Genomic DNA, 24,382 nt, shown 5'->3' with positions numbered 1-24,382 from the left:
TCGGCGGAATAGATCTGCTACGCTGCTGCCGTTGGTTATTGCTGCTGCTGCAGAGAGAGTACGGGACTTGCTACTGCCAATACATACACGACACTGTGCTGTGAGCAAGTAAGACATGCTGCTGCTGTACAATATAGCGTACATGAATTACCCGCTGCAGATCTATACAGGTGGAGCTGGGGAAGGTTTTATGAAAGCGTGCTGCACTGCTAAGGCAAATGCTAACAAAGTATTTGAAGGTTGAGCAGCTATAGCAGCAACACAAAGACACACTGAAGTTGTCATCTGCTAGAAGAGAATAATGGGGCATAATAGACACCTCACCTCACTATATCAGTGTTATGAAGAGAAAAGAGAGACGGCTGTCTTCTTTAAGTGTTTTTGGCAGCTTAACTGATAGTAATGAAACATAACAGCCAGCCATAATAACTGTCACTATTACTTAGTGGGCCTCTGAAGGGAATAAAAAAGAAAAGAAAAAAAGAAGCACAGACTGAAACTCGATTCTGTACTGTACTGTATACAGTAGATGTACATAATTCCCATCTAAGGATGTCTGTGTGAGGGAAAGAAGCCAAACTTTGACATGATAATAACTTAGTGGAAAATGCAAGCTTGTTGTACTGTATGTAACCTAGTAAGCTAATGCTTTTTAAGGGAATGGTGGAAAACCATTATAAATGGATGTGATGTCAGTGGAGGAATCTCTTAATTTTTTTTACACAGCCAATCCCTGGACTATGCGTGCATTTGGGCAATGTAGTAATGAAATAAAGAAGTATTTTGTCATTTAAATTGTACAATAATTGTATAATTTAAACAAATAAATGCAATATTTAAAGAATATAATCATATTTATTTGAATTTATTTTTATACTTCAATATTTTTTACATACTTTTTCCTTCTGAAAAACATTTCTTCACATTCTTCTGGCGCACTGCTGGCTTTTAAACTGGCTTAAGTGGTTACATTTTGCTTGTGAACATCTTGGCCGGCTTGGCTAGCGGGAAGTTTCATCATGGTGTTTTCAGCAGTATTATAAGAAAGAAAAAGTTATAACAACCCCACAGAGAACAGGTTCATTCAGTTGTTCACTGTACCTCTAACCATCTCACGCTTGTAGCTTACATTATATAGGTGTCACGTCTTCTGAACTGATTCTAAACCCTTGAATACTGACAAGCGGCCGCTGAAGGTGGAGTGTGCAACGCTGATGTCGCTCTCTTGAGCTGAGGAAATCCCCAATCTCAGGCATGGCTTTCAGCAACAGCTCTGCTTTTCTTCTCCATCTTGCTGATGCATCTAGTCTTTTGGGTGAAGTTGTGTGTGGTAAAGGCAAGTAAATGTTACTTTGAATACTGACTAAATGCTGCTTTTATAAATACAGCTTTTTAGGAATAACAAGTGACTATGCAGCATTTTAAGTCTATGGTTATACGAGTTGTTTTGAACAACAGTGATGACTTGGTAATAATTTGATGTAAATATACAGTTTGTGCAGATGGGGTGTCATGGTGACTCCTTCAAAAATTGCAGTTTTGGCATCTTTTTTTGGCATGTGTATGCACTCCTGAGGAGCCCTGCCCTTGTAGTGCTGCTCGTGCTCCAAACCTCTGCCCAGTGACTTTGAGCCTGCTGGGCAATAGACCGCTGTGCCTGGCATCAGATATGGCCGAGATGTGACTTCCAGGAATTTGCTGTAATTTCAGCTCACTGCAGATCATTCTGTCCATCCATCCATCCATCCATCCATCCATCCATCCATCCATCCATCCATCCATCCATCCATCCATCCATCCATATCTATCTATCTATCTATCTATCTATCTATCTATCTATCTATCTATCTATCTATCTATCTATCTATCTATCTATCTATCTATCTATCTATCTATCTATCTATCTATCTATCTATCTATCTATCTATCTATCTATCTATCTATCTATCTATCTATCTATCTATCTATCTAAACTGAATCCAATCAGAGTTACTATTAGGTGGGTTTAGAAGACATTGGTTGCATGCACACAATTGTAATGACTATTTGGAGAAACCCAACCATTAGACCTGTACTCTTAGTGAAGAAGAATCTGCTTTTAAACAAATCCACTCAGTGATCAGGCTTCTACAATGCTTTTCAGTCTGTGCCAAAGTCAGTTAATAATGGATAATGTCCACCTTAGAGTTAAATTAGCTCTCCAAAGACCAGCCATTTATATGCTGATAAAATTATTAAACACACACACACACACACACACACACACACACACACACACACACACACACACACACACACACACACACACACACACACACACACACACACACACACACACACACACACAGTTATGTTTAAAAACAACGATTTGGCAAATAAATAAAAGACTCACTCACACGGCCTCTTTCTCAACCACGTGTTGTCTTAACACTGCCAAGTGCAGTTTACCTGATGTTCTGAGAGGAGTAGAAATGACCTCAGCTATGTGTTTGTGTCTGTGCTTGTGAACATAATGTGGGGGATGTCAACAGACATTTCCTTTAGGCTATTTGGATAGGTTTTGATGCTGTATATAAAAGGGCATGGACAAAGAAAATCCTGCAACACTCTTATACTTTGGTCTGGAACACTGTAAACAAGGACACAGGTGGAGGGTGTAAACAAAATGAGGTATGTTTAACATGTTTAACGTTACAGTCATATTGGGTATTTTGTGTTAGCTGTACACCCTGTCATCAATGCTGAACACGTCTTAAATTTAAGAGTAGGTCAACTTAAAATTAAGGTAGATTGATTAAGCTGTATGGTCTCATTTGGTCTATAAGTGCAATTAGTTTGTGTGCAAGAATCACCTGCTCATGTCCTGTGAGTGTCAGCAAACAGACAGATAAGAGAGGTGCCAGTGCATGTGAAAGGTGACTTGGTGAAACATTTGAATAAATGAAATATTGATGCCAACAGTCAATTCAAATTCACCATCGGGGATCTTGGGAACACATTAGAGTGTTGCTAATAAGATCATTTCCATTTAATGCCGTCACTCAAAAGAAAAAAGCCAGTTCCGGTCTCTTGTGATTGGATCGTAGGGCCGTTATTGTGCCACAATTTGAGAGTCTTCTTTGCACATAGGGTATTAGCAGGTGTGTAAGATGTAAGGTGGCATCGCAATGTTTCATCCACAAACTCGCAAACTTTCTAAACAAACCCACAAACTTTTTGCCCCCGTCATAACCTTTTGGTGTCAGTGCTTTCAGGCACCACTGCACTGCCATGGTTATGACTAGCATGATCTTTGCAAATGGTCTTTACTTTGTAACTTCCAACACATTTTAGTGTTAACAACTCTTATGGAGGACAAAGAGACAGTATGTGATGGAGGAATAAGAGCATATTTAATGCAAGAGTCGAGTGCAAAGTGCACCATGACCCTGAAACAGCATTAAACTGCAGCTCCATGCTGATTACCTTCCTTCCTCGCTGTCTCAAACACGCAAGCAACAATAAATCACCCCCCTCAGCAGCCAAGCTAGCTCAGAGCCGCCCGGGCTCTGTCTGCTACAGCAATATTAGCCCAATGGTAATTGAAGCACTTCTACTGCATTCACTACATTAAAGAGTTTTTGGCCACCCAAATGTTTGGCAGTGGCTTGTCGAGTGAAACCATTGGCTTGTTAACACAGTTAGCAAAATGATTTCTAGTTAGCCAAGTGGACATGCTTGCAGTTGGCTAATTACTTTATAATCATTTTGGCTTTGTTTTGAAAGGAAGCATACAGGGGAAATGGTATGTCCATTTACTGCATTAAAGAGCCTAACAAAAACCTTTTTTTTTTTTTTCGCGGACAGACGACACCATTGTCAAAACAATCCCGTTCACACGGATCCACAAATGACTAAAAACCGCTGTATTGTGCTGTTTTATGCCAGGCCAGTAGTTGGCGATGTCACTTTGTAAAGAAACACTACACGCCTATAGACTGAACACGTAATACACATATCACATATCACAAATTTGCAGAGGTGGAAAGTCCAGGTTCAGAAAGTCCTCCTCAGTATTTTGTTCCAATCACCTGGATTTGCTAATTAGCACAGTTTTTCAGCCAGGAGATAGAACTAATTAGTGAAATCAGCTGACTGAGTTCATGGGTGGAATAAACATATGGCAGGACTTTTACTTTCTGACCCCTGGACTTTCCACCTCTGCAAATTTGAGCTACACGGATAACGGTATCGTTTTCTAAAACTTGCACATTTTCAGGCCCCCAAAATGCTGTTGTCATGTAAATGAACGGCCAAAATGTATATACATTTTTAAAGTTTTAGTTGAAAACGTTGTCGTGTAAACAGCCCCTCAATCTTATCGTGTAAACAGTATATATTCCTTAATTTTAACTGAGGTTACAAAGATAAGGCAGAATTACAATTCCAGTTTGAAAAAGGAAGTAGAAATAAAATGTAATTTAAAAGTTTCTCAAGATTTTGTTTGAAAGTTTTAAATTAAACTGATAGTTCACCCAAAAATAAAAATTAGCCCATGATTTACTCACCCTGAAGCCATCCTAGCCAAGCGTACAGCCGTCAGCCGGAAGCTAGCTATTTTAGTCGATAAAGTTTTAAATATAGATATTTTTCTTACATGAACGCATTGCTTAACTTCAGAAGACCTTTATCCCCCCCCCCCCCCCCCCCCCCTCATGAATAGATGCGCTTTAATGGACTAGCACAGTCAAACACCCATTCACACCCATTATCAAGCTTGGAAGAGCCAGGACATTTTTTAATATAACTCTGATTGTATTTGTCTGAAGGATGGCTTCAGGGTGAGTAAATCATGGGCTAATTTTCATTTTTGGGTGAACTATCCCTTTAACTTTTATGAACCAGAGTGGAAGATTTCTTTTCACTGCCTGTTTTGATTTTCTTTACATTTTTAATTTCTGTCATTCCAATTCAAATTTCAACTCATTAATTAAACTGAAGCCCATTCTTTATTTCAGAATTTTGCCCTACCCTCGTGACCTCTAAAAGTACCTAAAGGTAGTAAAATTACTATTTTCATATTGTGGTATTTTGATTAGGTGACATTTTTTGGAATATAAATATATAAATAACTAGAAAATCCACCTATCTCTGAAATATAAGCAGGGTTAGGATAAACTAGGCTCAAATATGGAAGCTTTGCATTAGGAGCCAAGATTGTTAAGCAGCTTCCATCACATCTGACTGGACATTGTTTGTTTCTTACTGTACAGTAGATGTGCATTTTAAGTGGATGAACAAGTGTCCTTGTTTTTTTTTTATATTGTAAATCAGCTCAGGTGAAAGTATAATTTACACCTGGAATTTCGAGTATATTCAAATTGAGCGTATGGACATTGTATTTATGGTTTGCATTAACATAATGTATTCAATAAAGGCCTTTACAAAGCAAGGTGCTTAAGAAATAAGTGATGTATTCATTTAGACCGCACAAGATACATGTTTTGCTCAATATGCTTTTTTGCTCCTTTATACATCAAATCAGCCGTCCCATGTAGCAGCTGTCAGAGTTGCTTCTGGTTTTCTTCAGTGCACAGCACAGGTTATTTTTAATGAACATATGAGATTACCAGCTGTGAAAATCAGAGAGCCATCAACACTTCAGTGCAAGTCACAGTATTATTTTAAGAGGTCTAGTTTTCATGTCTGTAATCACAGCACAGTTTCACCCAAGGCATGGTGTCGAATCCATTAGCATCGGTTACAACTGCTAGGTGTGGACGTTGACAGTGTTGAATGGTGTTTGTGTGACTTGTGTTGGCTTTCACACTGGTGGCTATGGTGAGTAAACCTTCCTAACACAAAGCTAGAGTTACAGCCGCTGTGAATCAATGTAAAAGACTAGCTCACAGTCAACACAAACGTGTGTTTTCCTTGCTCTGTTTTTCCTCACCCACTACCTCACCATTTCTCTTGCTCTCTCAGTTAGTGTCACCTTTTCTTCACTGTGACCCAGTGCATCGATGTCTGGCACATTATTCCTGTTGAATGATGTACATTTGGCCTACAGATCCTCTCTCATCACACACGCACACACTGCAGCTGTTTGCAGACCAATCAGTAACCCTGTCATTATTAATGAGAGAAAATGATGGCATCAATTTTTAAGCAGTATCTCTAGCGAGATGGTCACAATGTCCTCTTCTATATGTGTCTCTGTGCTTGTTTAAAGGTGTGCAACCCTAATGAAATGTATAGGAAAATGTTTAAATGTAATTGATAACTTTGTGTTTTTACTGTAGTTTTGGGAATAGTTATTTATACAACATACTGTAGGCCTATATTTTATTTTCGGGTATCATGACTAGAAATAAGAATTGCGGTTCTGATTCCTTCTAGTGGTTCCATTAATGATTCTTTGAGCACTTTTATACGTATATATTTGTAAAGACAAAAAACAAAAACAAAAAAATTATAATTAGAAAAACGTTTTAATAAATAAAAAAATGCAATGCAGTAATTAGCCTTAATTATATAAAACAATAAATTTTGCGTAATTATGCATATGTGTATCTTAAACTACACATTGTTATATGACCAACCAGTCAGTAACTAAAGTCATTTAAAGGGGACCTATTATGCAAAATTTACTTTTATAAGTGTTTGAACACAGATGTGTGTCAAGTGTATGTAAACAACCAGCCTATAAAGGAAAAATCCACCCACTGCTGTAAAGTGGTAAAGACTTCACCCTCTTCTGGTAAGGGGGCAGGAGCAGCAGTTAATTTGCATTTAAGGGGATGCACACAAAAATGGCGTAGCTCACACCCAAATAGGGGTAATGCAAACATTATGGGAACATTAATTTAAAATTCTCTAAACATTCTGGAACTAGTAGTAATATTTTAAAAATGTTAGACGAAAAAAAAACATTCCATGAGCAATGTATAAATAATGTTTTTATGTTATCGTTTTGAGAACATTATTAAAGACCAGATAACTCTGAATGAGCGTTCTATGAATGTTACTGGATTATAATGTTTGTTCATAACTTTGAGAGAACCTTGTCAGAAACATTCTGAGAATGTTCCCTGTTAGCTGGGTAAGTAGTCAATTCTTGTATTTTTTTAGTGCTGTCAAACGATTAAAATATTTAATCGCATTCATGTCATAGTTAACTCGCGATTAATCGCAATTAATCACACATTTTTATCTGTTCTAAATGTCTCTTGATTTCTTTTGTCCCATTATTTTTTCTCATTTTAATGCTCTTATCAACATGGAAAAGTGGATCGACTTGCTTTGTGCAAATGTTTTTTTATTGAAAACAACATTGGCATATACTGTGTTCAATTTCACACTAACACTCTAACTTGGAGCAAATAATCTCTCACACAATGTAACACTGTCCATCAATAAAAGGGTGAAAGAAATACTGACGAGGTAACGTTACTGATATTGACGAGTGGGCGTAGAAACACATCAGCTGTGTGTGTGCTTGGCCATCAAGTGGTATTTCAGACTAGACTTGCTGCGATCATAGCTCAGTTCACAACGACACAACACACAGATCACTTTGGTCTTGTCAATTAAACCATTTGGCAACTTTTTAAAAGTAAACTTTCCATTCAGAATCTTATTGGCATCCATTTCGGCGTCTCGCGCTCATCATTCATCAACTCAAAACGTAACGTTAAAGGGGGTCGCACACCGGACGAGAAGCACAGCGCCACGTCGCGCAGCGCCTCGTATTTAAAATTCGAACACATTATTCTCTATGAGTGTACACACACCGGCGTTTTTATTGCTGGCCATAAACTGAGAAAGTGCGCGTCCAATGTGCGATACAAGTTGTCCTAGACGCGGCTCGGCGCTGTTTAACTGACAGCCCTAATTTTTATTATTATTATTTTTTGTTATTAACATAGAACTGGTTCTGCATACGAACCAGTTCACAGTTCCCAACCCGTGTCAAGCCTCGTTGATTCACATTGGGTGTTTTGAATTAGTTCAGTGTTTGCTGTCAGGAATGTCATGTGATGTGAGCGTTTGTATTTCTTGATGATGCCATGAGCTTGTAGTCCATAAATCACATCGTCTCTCACACACACATTTAGAGATTAAAAGGCCTCGAGGGCTCCGGGCACACTCTCTCTCTCTCTCTCTCTCTCTCTCTCTCTCTCTCTTACACACACACACACACACACACACACACACACACACACACACACACACACACACACACGCACGTTCACATGCAGAGACCAAAAGGCAATTTTCACCAGCATCGTAGTGAGACCCACTTCATTAAAATTGGATAGAGAATGGCGGGCCAGTGCCTTCAGAACAAGAGGAGCGAGAGGGTGAGGGAAAAGGAGAAGAGAGAGCAGAATCTTTTTTTTCCCCAGCCTCCTCTTTCTTTACACCCTTCCCTTGCTGTCCGTACCATTCTGTCAAGAATAGCAGGGGAAAAGGAAGCTATCTCATTACTTGACGTTCCTAGGGCTATGCGCTTTGGCTTCTGGGTTGGAGCTTTAGAGCTTGAATTAGCACATGCTCGCTACGTGGCTGGTTTAATTGCATAGCTTGTGTGGCAACAGAGGAAACACGCCGTATTGTCAGAACAAACGCGCAGGGCCGTGTGTTTGCTGTCACTGTCTGCTGCACTTTGCTGCATTGCTGCTTTTGTTGTGCTGTGTCTAATGAACTCATTTGGGGCACACACTTCATGTAGACCTTAGCAAACTGCTGTAGTGCTTGACCTGACTGTGCTATGTGAGACGAGGGGAAATTGCCATTTAAAGGTTCCTAATTCTATTGACATGGGGACTGTAAGACTATTCTCTCATAATAGAGAACTGTGTTTGAAGTACATATAATGAGGTCTCAATACCTGAAGTAGAAATGGAAATGGAGAGGTTATGTAATAGTGTGTTTGTTTGTTTACCCCCCCCCCAAAAAGAAAGTTCACCCACAAAAGAAAATTCATTGTTTACTCACCCGAATGTAGTCGCAAAACCATATTGTGTTATGTGTGTGTGTGTGTGTGTGTGTGTGTGTGTGTGTGTGTGTGTGCTTTCCTGGTAAACCCTACAATATGGAGACAACATTTTCTGCATTTTTACATTCCTTAGTTTGATTTATACGCTGTTTTCCTCATGGGGACAAAAAAATGTCCCCACAACGACAAGGATTTTGGATAGTGCCATCTTTGTGAGCAAAATTTGTTGTCCCCCATGACGAAAACAGCTTATAAATCAGACTTATAAATCAGTTTTTTAAAATGTAAAAATGCAGAAAGTTTTCAGTGATGGTTAAGTTTAGGAGTAGTGTTAAAGCCGGGACACACCAAGCCGAAAGTTGGCAAAAAAATTTTAAAAATACTATGGAAGTCAGTGGGGCCCATAAACTGTTTGGTAACAGACATTCTTCGAAATGAGGGTGAGTAAATGATGACAGTTTTTATTTATATTTTTTGGTTAAACTACCCCTTTAATGCATCCTTAATAAATACACATATTAACTTCTTTCAAAATCAAGGTCTTACTGACTTCAAAGTATGCATCAAAGATAAAAAAAAAAACAAGTAGGCCTAAGCTCAACTTTTGAGATTTTGTCTAATTTTAAAGCGAAATCCTGTCTTTGTTGTAAACCTTATCATAAGAAAGTACAAGTAGTAGCTGCTCTCATGCACATGCTTTGTAGAATCACAGTGAGTGATGATTCACTCTCAACACACTACTCTTCCTTTGGACTGCTACAAACTAGGTTACAGAGACAAGAGAGGTCAACGCTACCTCAGTATTATAGTGACATGGGACAGTCAGGAACCGGCCTGGTAGTTTTCTTGACAAAGTAATTTGATTTGTTTATTGTCTAATGCTGTTACAGCTTGATCATTAATTTATCACAGGTCTTAAGTGAAACTCTCTCTCTCTCTGTGTCTCTCACTGATCTGTGTACTGTTGGATTAGAGGACATTACCTGTGCAGTGAAATGAGGAGAATTAAATAACACTCAGTGTCGTGTTCAAATTGGAAACGGAAAAAATAACCCTCTTTGAAGGCTGTTATTGAATTTCATCAGAGAAAGATAAGCCCTAACATTTCCCCTGTCTGTTTCCCCTTGTTACATGTTCAGTGCTGACTCTGTCCAAACGATATTACTGTCCGGTCTCTATTGTATAGCATATCCCTCTGTCCTGCGTTCTTTCACTAATGCACACCCACAAGGTACAGTATATCCAGTTCCTTGTTGTACCCTATGCACATTTTAGCATATTGTTTCCGATTATTATGGATTTTATTGCTTAATATGAGGCATTTTCTCTGCAAATAGTCTTTAATAATCCTCAGTTATGACAGCTGTTAATGCACACTTTTTTTTATTCAAATGTATTAAGAATGAACATGTTGTCTATGCTGTATTAGTGACCAATTATCTATAGAAATGTTGTTAATCAGATATTAATAAGGCACAATCTATAACGAGTCAAATTTAAATAAAAAGGTGCCGTGTTTGTGCTAAAATTAATTTAAATACAACGCAGCACTATTTTAAAGCTTTTAGCAGCAGGTTATACTGAATTTTGTGTGGTTCGCGAAAAAGAATAAAGTTGCTCAGTTGTTTAGGTCCCTTTTATGTTTCAGGTCGCATTAATATACTGTAAGTTGCATTGCAGTTGCTTGCACAAAAAGGCACAGTTATCAGAGATGAGAGTAAACAGTGTGCCTGAAAATCCGATTCTCTCCAAGGATTCTGAGAAATGGCAGTCCAGATTTATTCAGTCGGTGCCATGGGAATGACATGCACTGGACATCTGCTCTGGTGCGGCAATCCGCCACAGATAATCCCATTAAAATTGCAGTTTATTAAAATTGGAAAACACAAGAAGGGTTACTTTGCTGCTGGAGGAATATAGTGTTACAGACGGATGAGTTTATTGATTAATGATGGAGCTTGCCAATGTGTACCAAGAGAGAACACCGATACCATGAAGGGACAACATTGCATGGTTGTATATTGCATGGTGACCCATGTGCAAATGTGCATAGAACAGGGCAAATTTACTCCAAATTTTCTCCAATTATTGTTAAAATAGTAATATTATGCAATCGACTGGTAAACCATACAGTAACTGTTTTTCTCTGTGTAGAGTATATTTTGATTAATAATTGTATCTGTCAGTGGAATGATTTATTATGAAGAATTATACTTCATAATTCTGGCTTTAGATATGTGTTCATAATTTTTTATTTAGTGTCTCTAATTTATGCCGGAATACTCTGTTTATTGGAGAGGCAGATTTCACTCAAACAAATGTACATCCTTATTTGAAAATGACCTGTAATTTTTCTATAGGTTTCCTCAATTAAAGTATATAACTGCCTGATGAATTTCCATAAATCATAACTGATATATATCCACGTTCCCTGTGGGAACTTCTACCCGGGATAATTTGCATACATATTGTCTCACACCTTTTGTTTTTCTCCACCCCCTCTCTACTCAAGATTTTTTTGTACTATTTTTTTGCAGTTGAGATAGCTGTATGTGGCAGCTAACTGAAATAATCTCATCTTGGAATCAAAACGCTGAAAAAAAAGTGAAATGAAGTGAAAAAGAGTGTGTGTGGAAAAAAAGTGGAAAAAGTGTAATGTATCAGTAAGTATCTGATTTTATTGAAAGAGCATTTAAAGATGAGCTTGGACATGTTAAAGGTAGGGAAGGCAATTTTCAGCGAGGTTAGCAATAGCGAGGTAGCTTTGAAAGCATAACACCCTCCCTTCATTGCGCTCTTGAAAGCCACGCCTCCTTCAAAACACATTAACGCGTGCAGCAGGGAGCAAACAAAAGTGTCATGAGAGATGACGTTAAACTACCTTGTGTCTCAAAGCACATTACATTACAATAATAATGAAAATAAACTACTTAAAAAGCACTGACCTGTACCACCTGACTGCGGCAGATTCATTTCACCAGTGATAGTGTTGGCATTGAAACACATCAATTCATGAACTGCTCCAAGTCTAACGTCATGGGTTTCTATCAATTACATTAGTTATGTAGTTGCATTAGTTATGGCATGAACGCAGCATAATCTTGTTGTTTTGGTTCAGGAGGAATTGTAAAAGGTGGCTGCTTTGCGGTGGTCTCTTCATAGTGTGAAATGCTTTGATGACGTGATGTCTGCGCACGGAGGTATGGAAGGCAGGTAGGACATTGTAGGACTGCCAGAAGCTATAGTTATTATAGCTAATAAAAGTCTTAAATATTGATTTTTTTTCTTACACAAACCCATCACTTCGCTTCAGAAGGCCTTTATTAACCCTCTGGAGCCGTATGGATTATTTTTATGATGGATGGGTGACTTTTTTTGGGGCCTCAATATCTCACCTCCCATTCATTCCCATTACAAAGCTTGGAAGAGCCAGGATATTTTTAAATATATCTCCGATTGTTTTTGTCTGAAAGAAGAACACCTACAGTAGGATGGCTTGAGGGTGAGTAAATCATGGGATGATTTAAATTTTTGGGTGAACTAACCCTTTAATGCTGATGCAGGTATATGATATCATCCGCGCCGCTGCCCTCTCCAGACTGAGATAAACTGTGCCTTTGTTCGTAACCAATCCTCAAGCCCGAGCTGGCCTTGCCTTTTGAACCCGTGGAAGACCCGATGAGGCCCAATCAAGCCCCGGAAGTGATAGTGGAAACTTGACTGGTCCTGGCAGGCACTTGCACGCCCGCTTTTGGTCTGACAGTGGAAACGCTGCTAATGACTGTTGCCATTTTTCACCTTCTCTTCACTGACATTGATCTTGCTTCCCTTTTAATGGCACATATTTGCTGTAATGCAGAGAGCTTTGAGAAACGTTTCCATAGAGAGAAAGGTCAGGGACTAAAGACATACACAGATTCCAGTTAAAATTGGTTATAATTCACACTTTTAACACAGCTATAATGAAACCTCGAAGATGTGAGCAAATGGGTTGTTAGAATACAATTTTTTTTCTGAGGCAAAGGTTCTGTTGAAATTAGGATTTTGTAACCCAAAGTGTTGCATTACAGTCATCAAATGTTTTTCTAAGAAATTGAAAGGCTTTTTGAAATCAGGATATGTGAGCTCATCATTGCCATTAGTTTGAAATTTAGTAGACATTGGACAGACAGACAGACAGACAGACAGACAGACAGACAGACAGATAGACAGATAGACAGATAGATAGATAGATAGATGATAGATAGATAGATAGATAGATAGATAGAAAGAATTTCTGAGAGCAGCTGTTGATGTTGGCCATATTTCCAGCTGACTTCCAGGATCTTTGTGAGCCAGAATAAGTTTGTAAGAGACACCTGTACAGTCCCCGCGCTGTCTATTCCTGTAGCCTACTGTTGTATCTGTGTGGAGAGTGAGACTATTGCCATGTCAACAGCTTTGGAGGTCAGTGTGGCCTTGTCTGTTGCTTCTACTCATCTGTCACTGTTCTGGGGTTCATCCACTGACCTCTGCGGCCCACATTCATGGACAGTGACAACGCCAGGTCAGTTTTTACTTTTGAGCTTATTGATGTAGTTACAAAAAAAGAAGGAAAAAAAATAACATTTATTCACCATGATGTCAGTCCAAACCTGTATGTATTTCTTTTTTCTGACAGTTAAGTTAAAAAAAACTGTTTGTTTACCAACATTCTTTAAAATATATTATTTTATGTTCCATAGAATAAAGTCAAAAGGGTTAGAACATCATGAGGGTGAATAAATGATAACAGAGATTTCATTTTTGTGAACTATCCCTTTAAATGGCTGTTTTATTAAGCAGATGCCATGTGTAGGAGTGCTTTAGAGATGTTACATTAGAAATTGTAGTATTGTATCAAAATTAGTTGTAGTATGAAAAACGATCACTTACTATACGCTTAGCCTCATATTACTGTAAGCAGTATTGATTCTCTAGCAATACTCTGATTACAATGAATGTGTACACTTACAAATCTTTTGAAATCTCTTGTCTCAATTATTTCTCCTACATTGAAGTAATATTAAATAGATTTTTGCCTAATGAAAGTGTCCTGTTTCTCAGATTTTTCTGAGAAAAGGACTCTAGTAAACTCGCATATTTTTTCTCCAGTATTGAGAATAGACCTCTAACTTTTCTCATTCAATTTCAGCATGCAATTTAAATGTACAGCGCCATACATTTGTAATTTTTTTCTAATGAATTTTATGAGACAGATCTGAGAGAAAGTAGATACTTGAAGAAAATATTAATGAGAATGAAAGATAAATAATATGAGTGATAAAGCTATCAAGATAAAGTGATTATATTATTGTAAAACCACAGTAGGCCTACTCCGATTCCTTGTCACCATATTCATGTAGGTATTTCAAATGTGTCCTTTTTTCCATTATACACCCCAATTTCCATAAGGCAGCCAATCACAGTCTTGCACACACATTTTGTGTTCTGTGTGTTTAAACAACAGCCTCAAACTCAATCTCCCAGCATTCAACTGAAAACATATCTTGCCACTGATAGACACAGAGGGTGGGAGAAATGAAGAATGTAAGGCTGACCTGAGAGAGAGCAGGCGTCTGGTGCAGAGACGCCGAGGAGGAGGAGGTGGTGGAGGAGGACCCCTCCCATCTTGGCATGAGTGGGTGGATTTCTCTGTTTATCTTTAAGATCTGGCAGTGACAAAAAAGGCTGAAAACCGTCTTTTTCCCTCTTTCTTCTATTTTATAAGAGGATCTTTTATGGCACTCTTATGAAATCGTTCCCCCTGTGTAGATATCCAGAGTTAAATGTGTGAATTGCTGGATGGCTTGATATAGCCCAGTGGAGCATTTCTCCCATGGTGCTTTGCTGTTGCTTGTACATGTCTGACTTTGAGGACAGTCAGCTATAAAGATTATGGAACACTAAAAACGAAATATTCCAAATTTGATAAATCAAAGCTGTCTATTGAAACCTTGTTCAATTACTGTGGTTATTGGTTACTTTGTCTGTCTGTAGGTCTGTATATACATCCGTCCGTCCGTCTGTCTGTCTGTCTGCATGTCTGTCACTCACAGCATCATACACAAGATGACTCTCCAGTCTTAAGTGCAGTCTTCGAGATCATCATAATATAGTAATAAATGGGCATGTTTAGATATTACTTAAATATACAGTAGATACTTTTACATAGTATATTGTATTATATTACATGGGGAAGGTGATATGACAATGTGATTACTATTATATATTAAAAATGGCACTTCATGTCAAAAAGGTTGCTGACTTCTGTTCTACAGTAATATTTCCGGTTTACTTACCACATAGTAAACATTAGTGCATTGTTGGCATTAATATAGAGCTTAATCAAATGGCATACTTTATTACCGCTGGAGATGATTTAGTTACTGATATCATTACCAGCTCTAAATGGCCTGGTCCTAAAGGCTTAATTTGATCTCGGCTTTTACAACACACCATTAAAGATTAAAAGGCAGAAAGAGCATTAGTTGAGCACTGGCTGTTAGAAAATGTGTGTGGCTGGATCAGATTTCCCTAAGGTTGCGATACCCTTCCTCAAGAACACAGAAAGGCTCGCTTGTACATCTGCTGCATGTACACACTTTCTCACACTCTAATTAAAAACATTGTCTGACATCACCGGCGCACCGCCAATGCGCAAGCTGTTTGCACACAGAACGTTATTGTGCTTTTGCTACATAAGGGACAATATTATGTGCTGGAAAACTCTCATGGACACACACAGTGGAATGCACTACTGAATGTTTTTTACGTGATGTCAGAGGTCAAATGTGAAGTGACTTAGAGGTCATTTAGAGAGTCCACGTTACTGTTTCTGTTGATGTTTGTGTATAATCATTTTAGAGTCAAGATACAGTTTATTTACAGCTGATTCTACCTGCCATGGTGCTAATACATCATCATATTCCAGAATTGTCAAATTTGATTGGTCAGGAATCGATTGTTCTTGCTCTTATGAATGGGCGAGGCTTCATTGTCACTCATCGTGCTGCTCACTTGCTTTTGGACTTTAAGTGCACAAGTGGGTTTTGGGTTACACTTTATTTTAAGGTGTCCTTGTTACAGTGTGATTATACATCTAAGTACTGAGTAATATCAATTAACAACATGTGGTTACTGTAAGGTTAGAGTTAATACTAGGTTACATTTAGGGCTAGTTGCATGCAATTATGCATGTACTGTATAGTTATTACTATAGTAACTACATGTAGCATGTGTAACAAGGACACTGAAACAAGTTTTGCCACAGTCTTATTACAAAAGTTGCTTTGAAATTGAAAGATTGAAATCTGCTGTACCAGATTTAAGATGTTTATTTAAGATAAGGAAGTGTAAAGTGTATTCATATGTGTGTGCATTTCTATGTGCATGTGTCAGCGGGCAGCTCTAAATGTACCAAACTCTCGTTCTGTCTCAGTGCTTTTGCAGTTTGGCGGCCCGGCGACCCATAAATCTGTCACTCATAGAGATGAGCATGTGATGCTTTGAGTTGAAGTGAAACGAGCTACTGTGAGTTCAGTACTTTAGGTTCATAAGATGACACTGTGATTCTGGAGCAACGTTCTGTGAACATGTACATCTGTGACTAAAACACACTCACAGCTCACAAACTCAGTCAAACTTTCCCTAACATTGCCAAACAGAACCACAACTATACATGATATCAATCTTTTCAAATGTCCTACCAGTCTGAGCACCCTTTCCCTCTCTCCTTCTTGCGTTTCTTCCATCTTTCTCTCCCTTATAGGTTCTCTTGACATTTTCAAAGGTTGAAAGACAAAGTAGCTTTGTGTCCTGATAAGGGCGAGGACTCCTCAGCCTGAATGTGAATGTTCTCTCTTGAGATCAGAACGGAGCTGTGTGTATTTGACAGACAGGGTGATGGGTCAAGTTTTGGAGGATCACGAAATGAAACTGAATAGCTGAAAAAGACAGATGTCATAGATGGAGGTTAGTCGTCACCAGTAGGGTAATACGGTGGGGGTGGGGGGAGGGGGGTTGTAGTGCGTAACGTTTAGCGTGGCACGGTGTTCTTATTTCGTTCAAACATTATGGACCAGGGCAAGCAGACTTTGGGACAAATAAGGAGAACTAAAATGAGGCTCAATATCGGCATCGCGTTTTCGAGATGCCGAGAGCTCCACGTCCGTGACAAACTTGGACCAGACAGAGTTTCATGAGTCACGACTTGACAGCGTAGAATATGATCAGTATGTTATTCTAATGTTGATCTAGCTTACTGCTAGTTTCATATAGCAAACGAACTAACACTATAGAATAACATTATAACTTTCAACACACTCAGATGCTGTTTAGTATGATAGTGTAACGTTAGACCAAGTGAAACAGCGCTGCGTTACCTCATAAGTTTAATTCGTCAAATAAACTGACCTGTGTGAGTACCGGTACTTGCGGGTAGAATTAAATATCCTTTTTGCTTTATATCCGCGGGACTCGCGTGTGATATCTGTCTATTATTAGCAATCGCGACCTGCTTCATACAACTGTAATGTTAAAAAACATGAATGTTTTCACTCATCCATTAACATAATTAGATCCATCAGCATGACAGCAAGTCCCATCATTCAGGTCGTCACTGCGTCATAAACCTACGCCTTTGTTATTGTAAGAGGTTAGCGACCCTTAGCGGCGAAAAAAATACATATTGTAGCTTTAATATGTAATTAATAACCATGTTACATTTTTTCATGATTAATAGAAAGCCAAATGAACAGCACTAATTTAGAAGGCATTTACAATAAAACAATGAATCAATAAATTAATTAAGTACTTAAAAAAAAAAAAAAAAAAAAAGACTGACCCCAAACTTTAAAAAAATGATGTGTGGACTCAGTGTAAGTAGGTTAGGTAAAAATAAATAAATTCATGTTTTCTAATATTTAATACTTTTTAATTTGCTTCTCAATTATTATTAACAGGTCCTAAGATTGATCCTGAAGGGATCTGTTCCTCTTCTTCTCACTTCTGCTGAACAAGGCACTGCTGCAACATGGTGGCTTTTTCTCCCCCACCTTCAGGTCATCACAGCTTTGAGCAGACTGTGCTATAACATCCGCCTGGTGCAGATACTTCTACAAAATAGATACTGTTAATTAAACTATAATTTTAATAGAATAAAAAAATGGGATCACTTCAGACATTTTTTGTAATTTTCATATTATTTGCATATTAAAAGGCATGAGCCAAGAGCATGTTAATTGCTTTTGTTGTACCGAAGCTTTCTTCTAATTTTGGGTGAAAATCTGCTGACACAGGCTGTGATATAATGAACACCTGCTGGTGAGAGGAAGTTTACAACCCTACAAAATCCTTCATAATAAACACCAACGAAGAAAGAAAGAAAGAAAAGAAAACACTCAAACACCTCTCGATTTGGTTTATTGGGAATTTTCTGTGCTTGTCTTCTTGCCTCTGTTGCCCTGTAATAATATGTTACTGACTCTCAGCATTAGGATGATGAATATTGTTCTTACTCTCGGATTATCATCCAATAAGAAAGTGACTGGTGAGCTAATATTAGTCTGCACCGAGCGTTGGTTTACCCATGAGCAGGTTGCCTAGGAAACGTTACATAATTGGAGCATAGAAGATGCCCCCAGCTGATTGGGTGATGGAGACAAGGTGATAGATCTTCCTCAATGTGTTCTCTCCTCCATGTTCCATCTCTCCGCCTGGCGAGGAAATGACCTCATGACACCACATATAGTGGCTAGTGTTTTGATAGCTTTCTTATGGCACAAAACAGCTTTTCCTTTCACGTCTTCAACAATGTCACTTAAAAGGAAAAGACAGTCTGTGCATTTCTGTAATGATGTGTTAGTTTACACTTAAAAAAACTGTTCAATTTCTGATTTTTTTTTATAGGTGCTGATCTGGGCGGACTGTTGGATCTTGAGACTCTGTATCAGGGCGTGGAACGCAGTATTAACCAGAGCCGACGGGCCCGCAGACAGTCCCCCGAACGAGTCTACAACATTGAGGTTTTGCTGGGGGTGGACGACTCCGTGGTGCAGTTTCATGAACAGCAACATGTGGAGAAGTACCTCCTCACTCTTATGAACATCGTAAGTGTGCTCGAGCCACCCACGCTGCCTGTTGTGTTTGGGTTACCCTTGAGAAAAATCAAAGAACGATAGAAACTATTCTGTCAACAACGCAGCAATTCTACAGGCGTAAGACAGCATTATAATAAACAGCTGAGATGAAGCCGACTGGTGGTGAAGCATTAGAGACACGGTGTTGACACCTGAGGTACTACTGTTTATAGCATTTATATTCAATCCTGCAGTGTTTTCAAAACATTTGAAGTCGGGCTTTCAAAGTCTGTCTTAGTGCTGTCAATCGAATAAAAAATTATAATTAAATAATCACACATTTTTCTGTAACTAATCACGATTAATCGCACCTAATTAACAGGTAGGATATATATACAGAATTTAAATAGTTATCAAACACTTCACAGTCTTTACTGCGTAAATTATAAATTATATATTGATAAATCCTTATTAAACCTACAAAAGTTACTCAGTCAAGATCAGTGAGTGATTTTCTCTTTTTCCTTTTCTTTGGTTATCCTTAAAGTCACCATGAAATCAAAGAATTTCTTTTGGCTTTTAGTATGTTTATGTTAGCCTTACTGTTATCTATAACTAGTGCTCCAAAACAATGACAAAATTTGCATTTAGAATATATAAGCGTTCAAAACGTACAGTCTCTCACTTCCGCCAGTTTGGATCAATGATTTGATTGACATCATTCTGCACTTCAGCTTTTCATCAGATCTATCTATCTATCTATCTATCTATCTATCTATCTATCTATCTATCTATCTATCTATCTATCTATCTATCTATCTATCTATCTATCTATCTATATATCATACAAAAGATGACTCTCCATCCATCCATCTATGTCTTTCTGCCTTGTTTCCAAAATTTTCAAACAAGGTCAAGCCAACATTCAAAGTTTGTTTTGAACAACTTTGGTTTTAGTTAAAAATTAGTTATATGAATTTCAGTTTATTTTAATTGTTCTTTCATGCTTATTTGGGATTTAAATAGTAATTTAAAAGGTATTCTCAATTAAACTCCAATTTATAGTAAATCACATAAAACATGGGGCTTTTTAACATATTTCAGAATTACACTTGTGCATTTGGATGTAGTTTGAAAACGATTGCATCATTTTTTTTATGTAATTGTGATGAGCAAAGATCAGTGTTGTATAAATCTACTGCTAGTATAATTATGTGGGCATATAATCCACATAAATTGTTTAATTTGCATATATTTTTAGTTTTCATTCCTTAAAAAGGATTAGAAGCTGGTCAATTTTGAGATTAATTGCTATTAAATTGTTTAGCAGCTTTAGCTTTAAATGTTTATAAACTTCACTTTGGAGTATTTTGGAGCAGTTTTCTGATATCGAAGTAAAGGAATACATGCAGTAGTTAAAATCATACATGCGCAAATATTTCATGTACTGTCAGCTCTCACTGACGTTTGTCTCTAGAGTAGATGTCTAGCTGACTTTATGCTGATTTCATTTTGTGGGATTTGTCTCTGTAATTGTCAGGGTGTGTGTGTGTGTTGTGTTTTTTTTTTTTTTTTTGTGATGAGAAGGATGTCAATCTCAGGTAATGCTGGATGCAGTAGATCAGTGGTTTTATGGCATGTGTTCTGGGGTGGCAGTAAGCCAGGGGAGAAAATATGCTTCAGGACAAAACAGCTCTCATCTGCTCCTTGCTATGTGTCCTTTAATCTCCACAAATTAAACCTACGCAGAGAGAGAGAGAGAGAGAGAGAGAGAGAGAGAGAGAGAGATCAGCTAGCCAACAGTCAAAAAATAAATCTCAAGCCGTCCAGATATTATATCATCAGTAATAGTCAATAATGTGAGGTAAAAACAGACACATATTAGATGAGTTCTGCAGTCATTTTTCTACATCATGGATCACTCCATCTTAGATAAAATGTGATGGGATGAAAAAGGCTACAGAGAAATGTATTATAACCTCACCATTTGTCTCTATATTGCATATTTTCTCCAGTCATCATGAGTCCCCAAACAATTTGTGCAGCTGTGCCGCTGCCATCTCCTTTCCTCTCCTCTCGTTCTCATCCTAGGGGGTGTTTCAAACGCTGCATTCTGAATAAATGACAGGAAAACAGATAAACAGAAATATATAAATAACATTGAGTCTCCTTTCTCTCCCACGCGTTGAGTTCTTGCTGCTTTCTTCTTGAAAGTTTACTTTGCTCACTTTTGGAAAGCATGTCTCCCTCGCTCTCCGAGAGTCAAGGAGAGCAAAGAGAGAGACATAAAGCAGGTTTTTGCCCTTTTTTCCTCCAACTATTTTCCCTGACTTCCCCACTTTGCTGCTTCTCTTTTAGTGTTTGTTGCACGTAAGGGCTGTGTTTGATGATGTTTTATGCGTAGCACCGGAGTTTGTTGTTATGTTGCATTGGATTTGTGTGTGTGTGTGTTGAGCGTGTGTGCGTAAATGTCACTTGCTGTGTTTGCTCAGAGAGAAAAATCCTCTGCAGTGTTTCATTCATGATCCCCTGGTCAGTGGCTGGTCTTTCTGAATGATCCAGCAGGAGGAGAGAGTGGGAGCCGTCTGTCTGTCTGCCTGAAAAGGGATCTGTCTACGGGACTGTATGTAGGCGGCAGGCTTGAGCGCCATTCACAACTGAATTTAGAATGCCTTTAGAATTTTCGAAGCTTTTTAAATTCCTGAATTTGATTTGGATTTGAACTGAAATAACAAATAATAATCAATGTTTGACAAGCCACCTATATAAATGCATATTAAATGTAGGTTATATTTACATTTAATAGTTATGTTTCGTTATATTTAAGAAATGAGGCCCTATCAATTCAAATTCCAGCTCATGAATGTAATAGGAGCCAATGGATGGGTGGATGGATGGATGGGTGGATGGATACTTGTATAGTTGACACCTTTTAAATATATAGCTTTCTATTTGTTTATTATGTTGCATTTTGTCCTGCTTCATTTTTGGCCTAAAGTGTTTTTGAATGGTTTGCGTTTTCCTGAATTAATTCGATTAATCTCTGTGTGGGAGTTGATGTATTTGTGAATGGGATTTTTGTTTGTTCCGAAGAAATGGTCTGCCCTCAATTTATAGAACTGAGTGAAACAATTCTTTAAAATGCACTAAGATTGATTGGCTTCACTTCATAGGTCCATGGGAAATGATGAGGAATCGATGCGTCAGACAGGGATCAAAAGATCCGGAGGCCTTTTGACTTACGCCCACCCTTCCAATCCACCAATCAGCAATTCTTCACCTTTATTCCACCCCTTTAAGTCTGGGACTTTCAGATTTAGTGTTGCAGTCAAGATAATGGACCAGTATTTGATGCAGAAGCTCTTTATGGGAGAGTTTGTTGTTGTTGATACTACTTTCTAGTTTTCGATCTTGGGAAATCTCAGAACATGCATGATCTAAGATTGCCTTTAGCACAGAACTGAAAGTACCACATCAGATCCAGGAACACGGCATCACAGCCCCTCGACGGTGCCGCGGTCTGTGTAATGGAGCTGAGACCTTTGGGTGTAGCATTAATTGTGTGAATTGAAAGTCGACAATATTAATTGCTTCCCTCTATATTAGTCGCTCCTCAGGAGTAAACAAGACATGTGGGCAGACGGACCATTATGTAATCAGCTCTTCATGGACATGTTGTTCTGGCCCTCAAATGTCAGACAGGTAATAATGGTCCAAAATGTCAAGTGAAAATGGCAGAGATTCAGTAATGAGTCTGAGCAAATACTGTCCACCAATGCATACCCTCATATCTCTGAGCATTCCTGTACATCACAGAAGAATGAAAGGGAGATTGGGAGGACCGCCAGCCAAGAGCCTGATGGGATTTCTGTGCTCATTCACTTTCCTCTCCTGGACTAAAACAGGACGATGATGATTCAGCATAATATATATGTGGGATGCAAGGTGAAATCAGAGTTGTATGGGGATTGAAATATTTGTATGGGAGTGATTTGTCCAAATTTGTTTGCACTGGCAAGGTCTTTTATGTAGTGATTTTTTTTTAGATGCAGCATCTGAATTTACAATAAAACCATGAGACGCATGTACATTATACAATAGTATTGTACAATTACGATAGAATATACAGTAGACCGATTCAATTTACCACTTATGCAATTTGTGTAATCCTGTGAAGAAAGTAAATCATACACCATTTTTTTATGTAGTTCATTTTGTGGCATTTAAAATATGAGTACAGCTTGACAATTAGCCAAAAATGTGATATATTATTATTATTTATTACCGTATATTATTTTAATTATATTAATACATTTTTTATTATATTTACTTCTTAGTTGGCATGAAATGGAAGTTGAAAAAATATTTTATTCCCCATAGAGGAGGAAAAATGATTAAAATAATAATTATGATGTGCATGAATAAATCATTTATAATTCATACTGAAATATTCCATTAAAAAAATCTATTTTGATTTCATGGTAACTTTAATGAAGTAGTTTAGCTAAAAATGAAAACTCATATTAATGAAAATATAAATAAAAGTTATATAAGATATAAAATTCCTAGTCACTCTTTTTAATGTAATAAAAGTGAATGAAGATAGGTGTTGTGTTGCTCCCAAAAAGACAAAAAAATTATCATGAAAGCACCATAAAAATACTCCATACTGTATGTCTTATTTGATATATTCCATATCTAAGGGAAGCTTTATGATAACTCCATGTGAGAAATACCGAAATTTAGGTTTTCACTGAAAAGAGATGTCATACAGTAAGATAGACATCAGTCATGTTTGCTTCTTGAGATACCAGAAACAATGGTGTTTATTTTGATTGATGGTTTTTGAGTGAACTATTCCTTTGACAGTGTATTGTTAAAAAAAAAAAAATATCACTATATCTGTGATTAAGGAAACACTTTGGCACTTAAATCCCTTCTATTGATGTTCTTTTTACAGTTTGGCAGGGCCAGATGATAAACAGGTCTGATAAGATTCTGATAAGTTGACCTCTTTTAAATGGCTCCTTTTCATGGCTCTTTTACACTGGCTACTAATCTATTTGATGAGGGATTGTTGGTCATTGTTGGTCCCCCCCCCACCCCACACACACACCATGCACTGACTACTCACTCTACTACCCCCCCCCCCCCCCCCCTCTCTTTCCCTCTATCTCCTCTACTTCTATCTTATCTGCACCCTCTGCTATTTTCTTCACTATCCCCTCCTTCCTCTAAAGCGGTGAAGCCACAATGCTAGCCCCTGCTGCATTATTAATGGGATATTAATGATTTTCTGACTTGC

General features: G+C 37.9%; 1 protein-coding gene across 2 annotated transcripts in view; it reads left to right on the top strand.

Moving 5' to 3' along the window:
• LOC307007758 (A disintegrin and metalloproteinase with thrombospondin motifs 2) overlaps positions 1-24,382 on the top strand; it is a 149,099-nt gene that overhangs the window by 85,065 nt on the left and 39,652 nt on the right. For both annotated transcript variants that reach the window (XM_079630072.1, XM_079630073.1), the window contains exon 4: positions 18,908-19,107. In XM_079630072.1, the coding sequence (XP_079486198.1) occupies positions 18,908-19,107 (200 nt within the window). The remainder of the gene's footprint in view (positions 1-18,907; positions 19,108-24,382) is intronic.

Source organism: Phoxinus phoxinus (assembly GCF_949152265.1).
Source record: "Phoxinus phoxinus genome assembly, chromosome: 12".
Lineage (NCBI taxonomy): Eukaryota > Metazoa > Chordata > Actinopteri > Cypriniformes > Leuciscidae > Phoxinus > Phoxinus phoxinus.
This window is presented reverse-complemented; position numbering and strand designations above follow the sequence as displayed.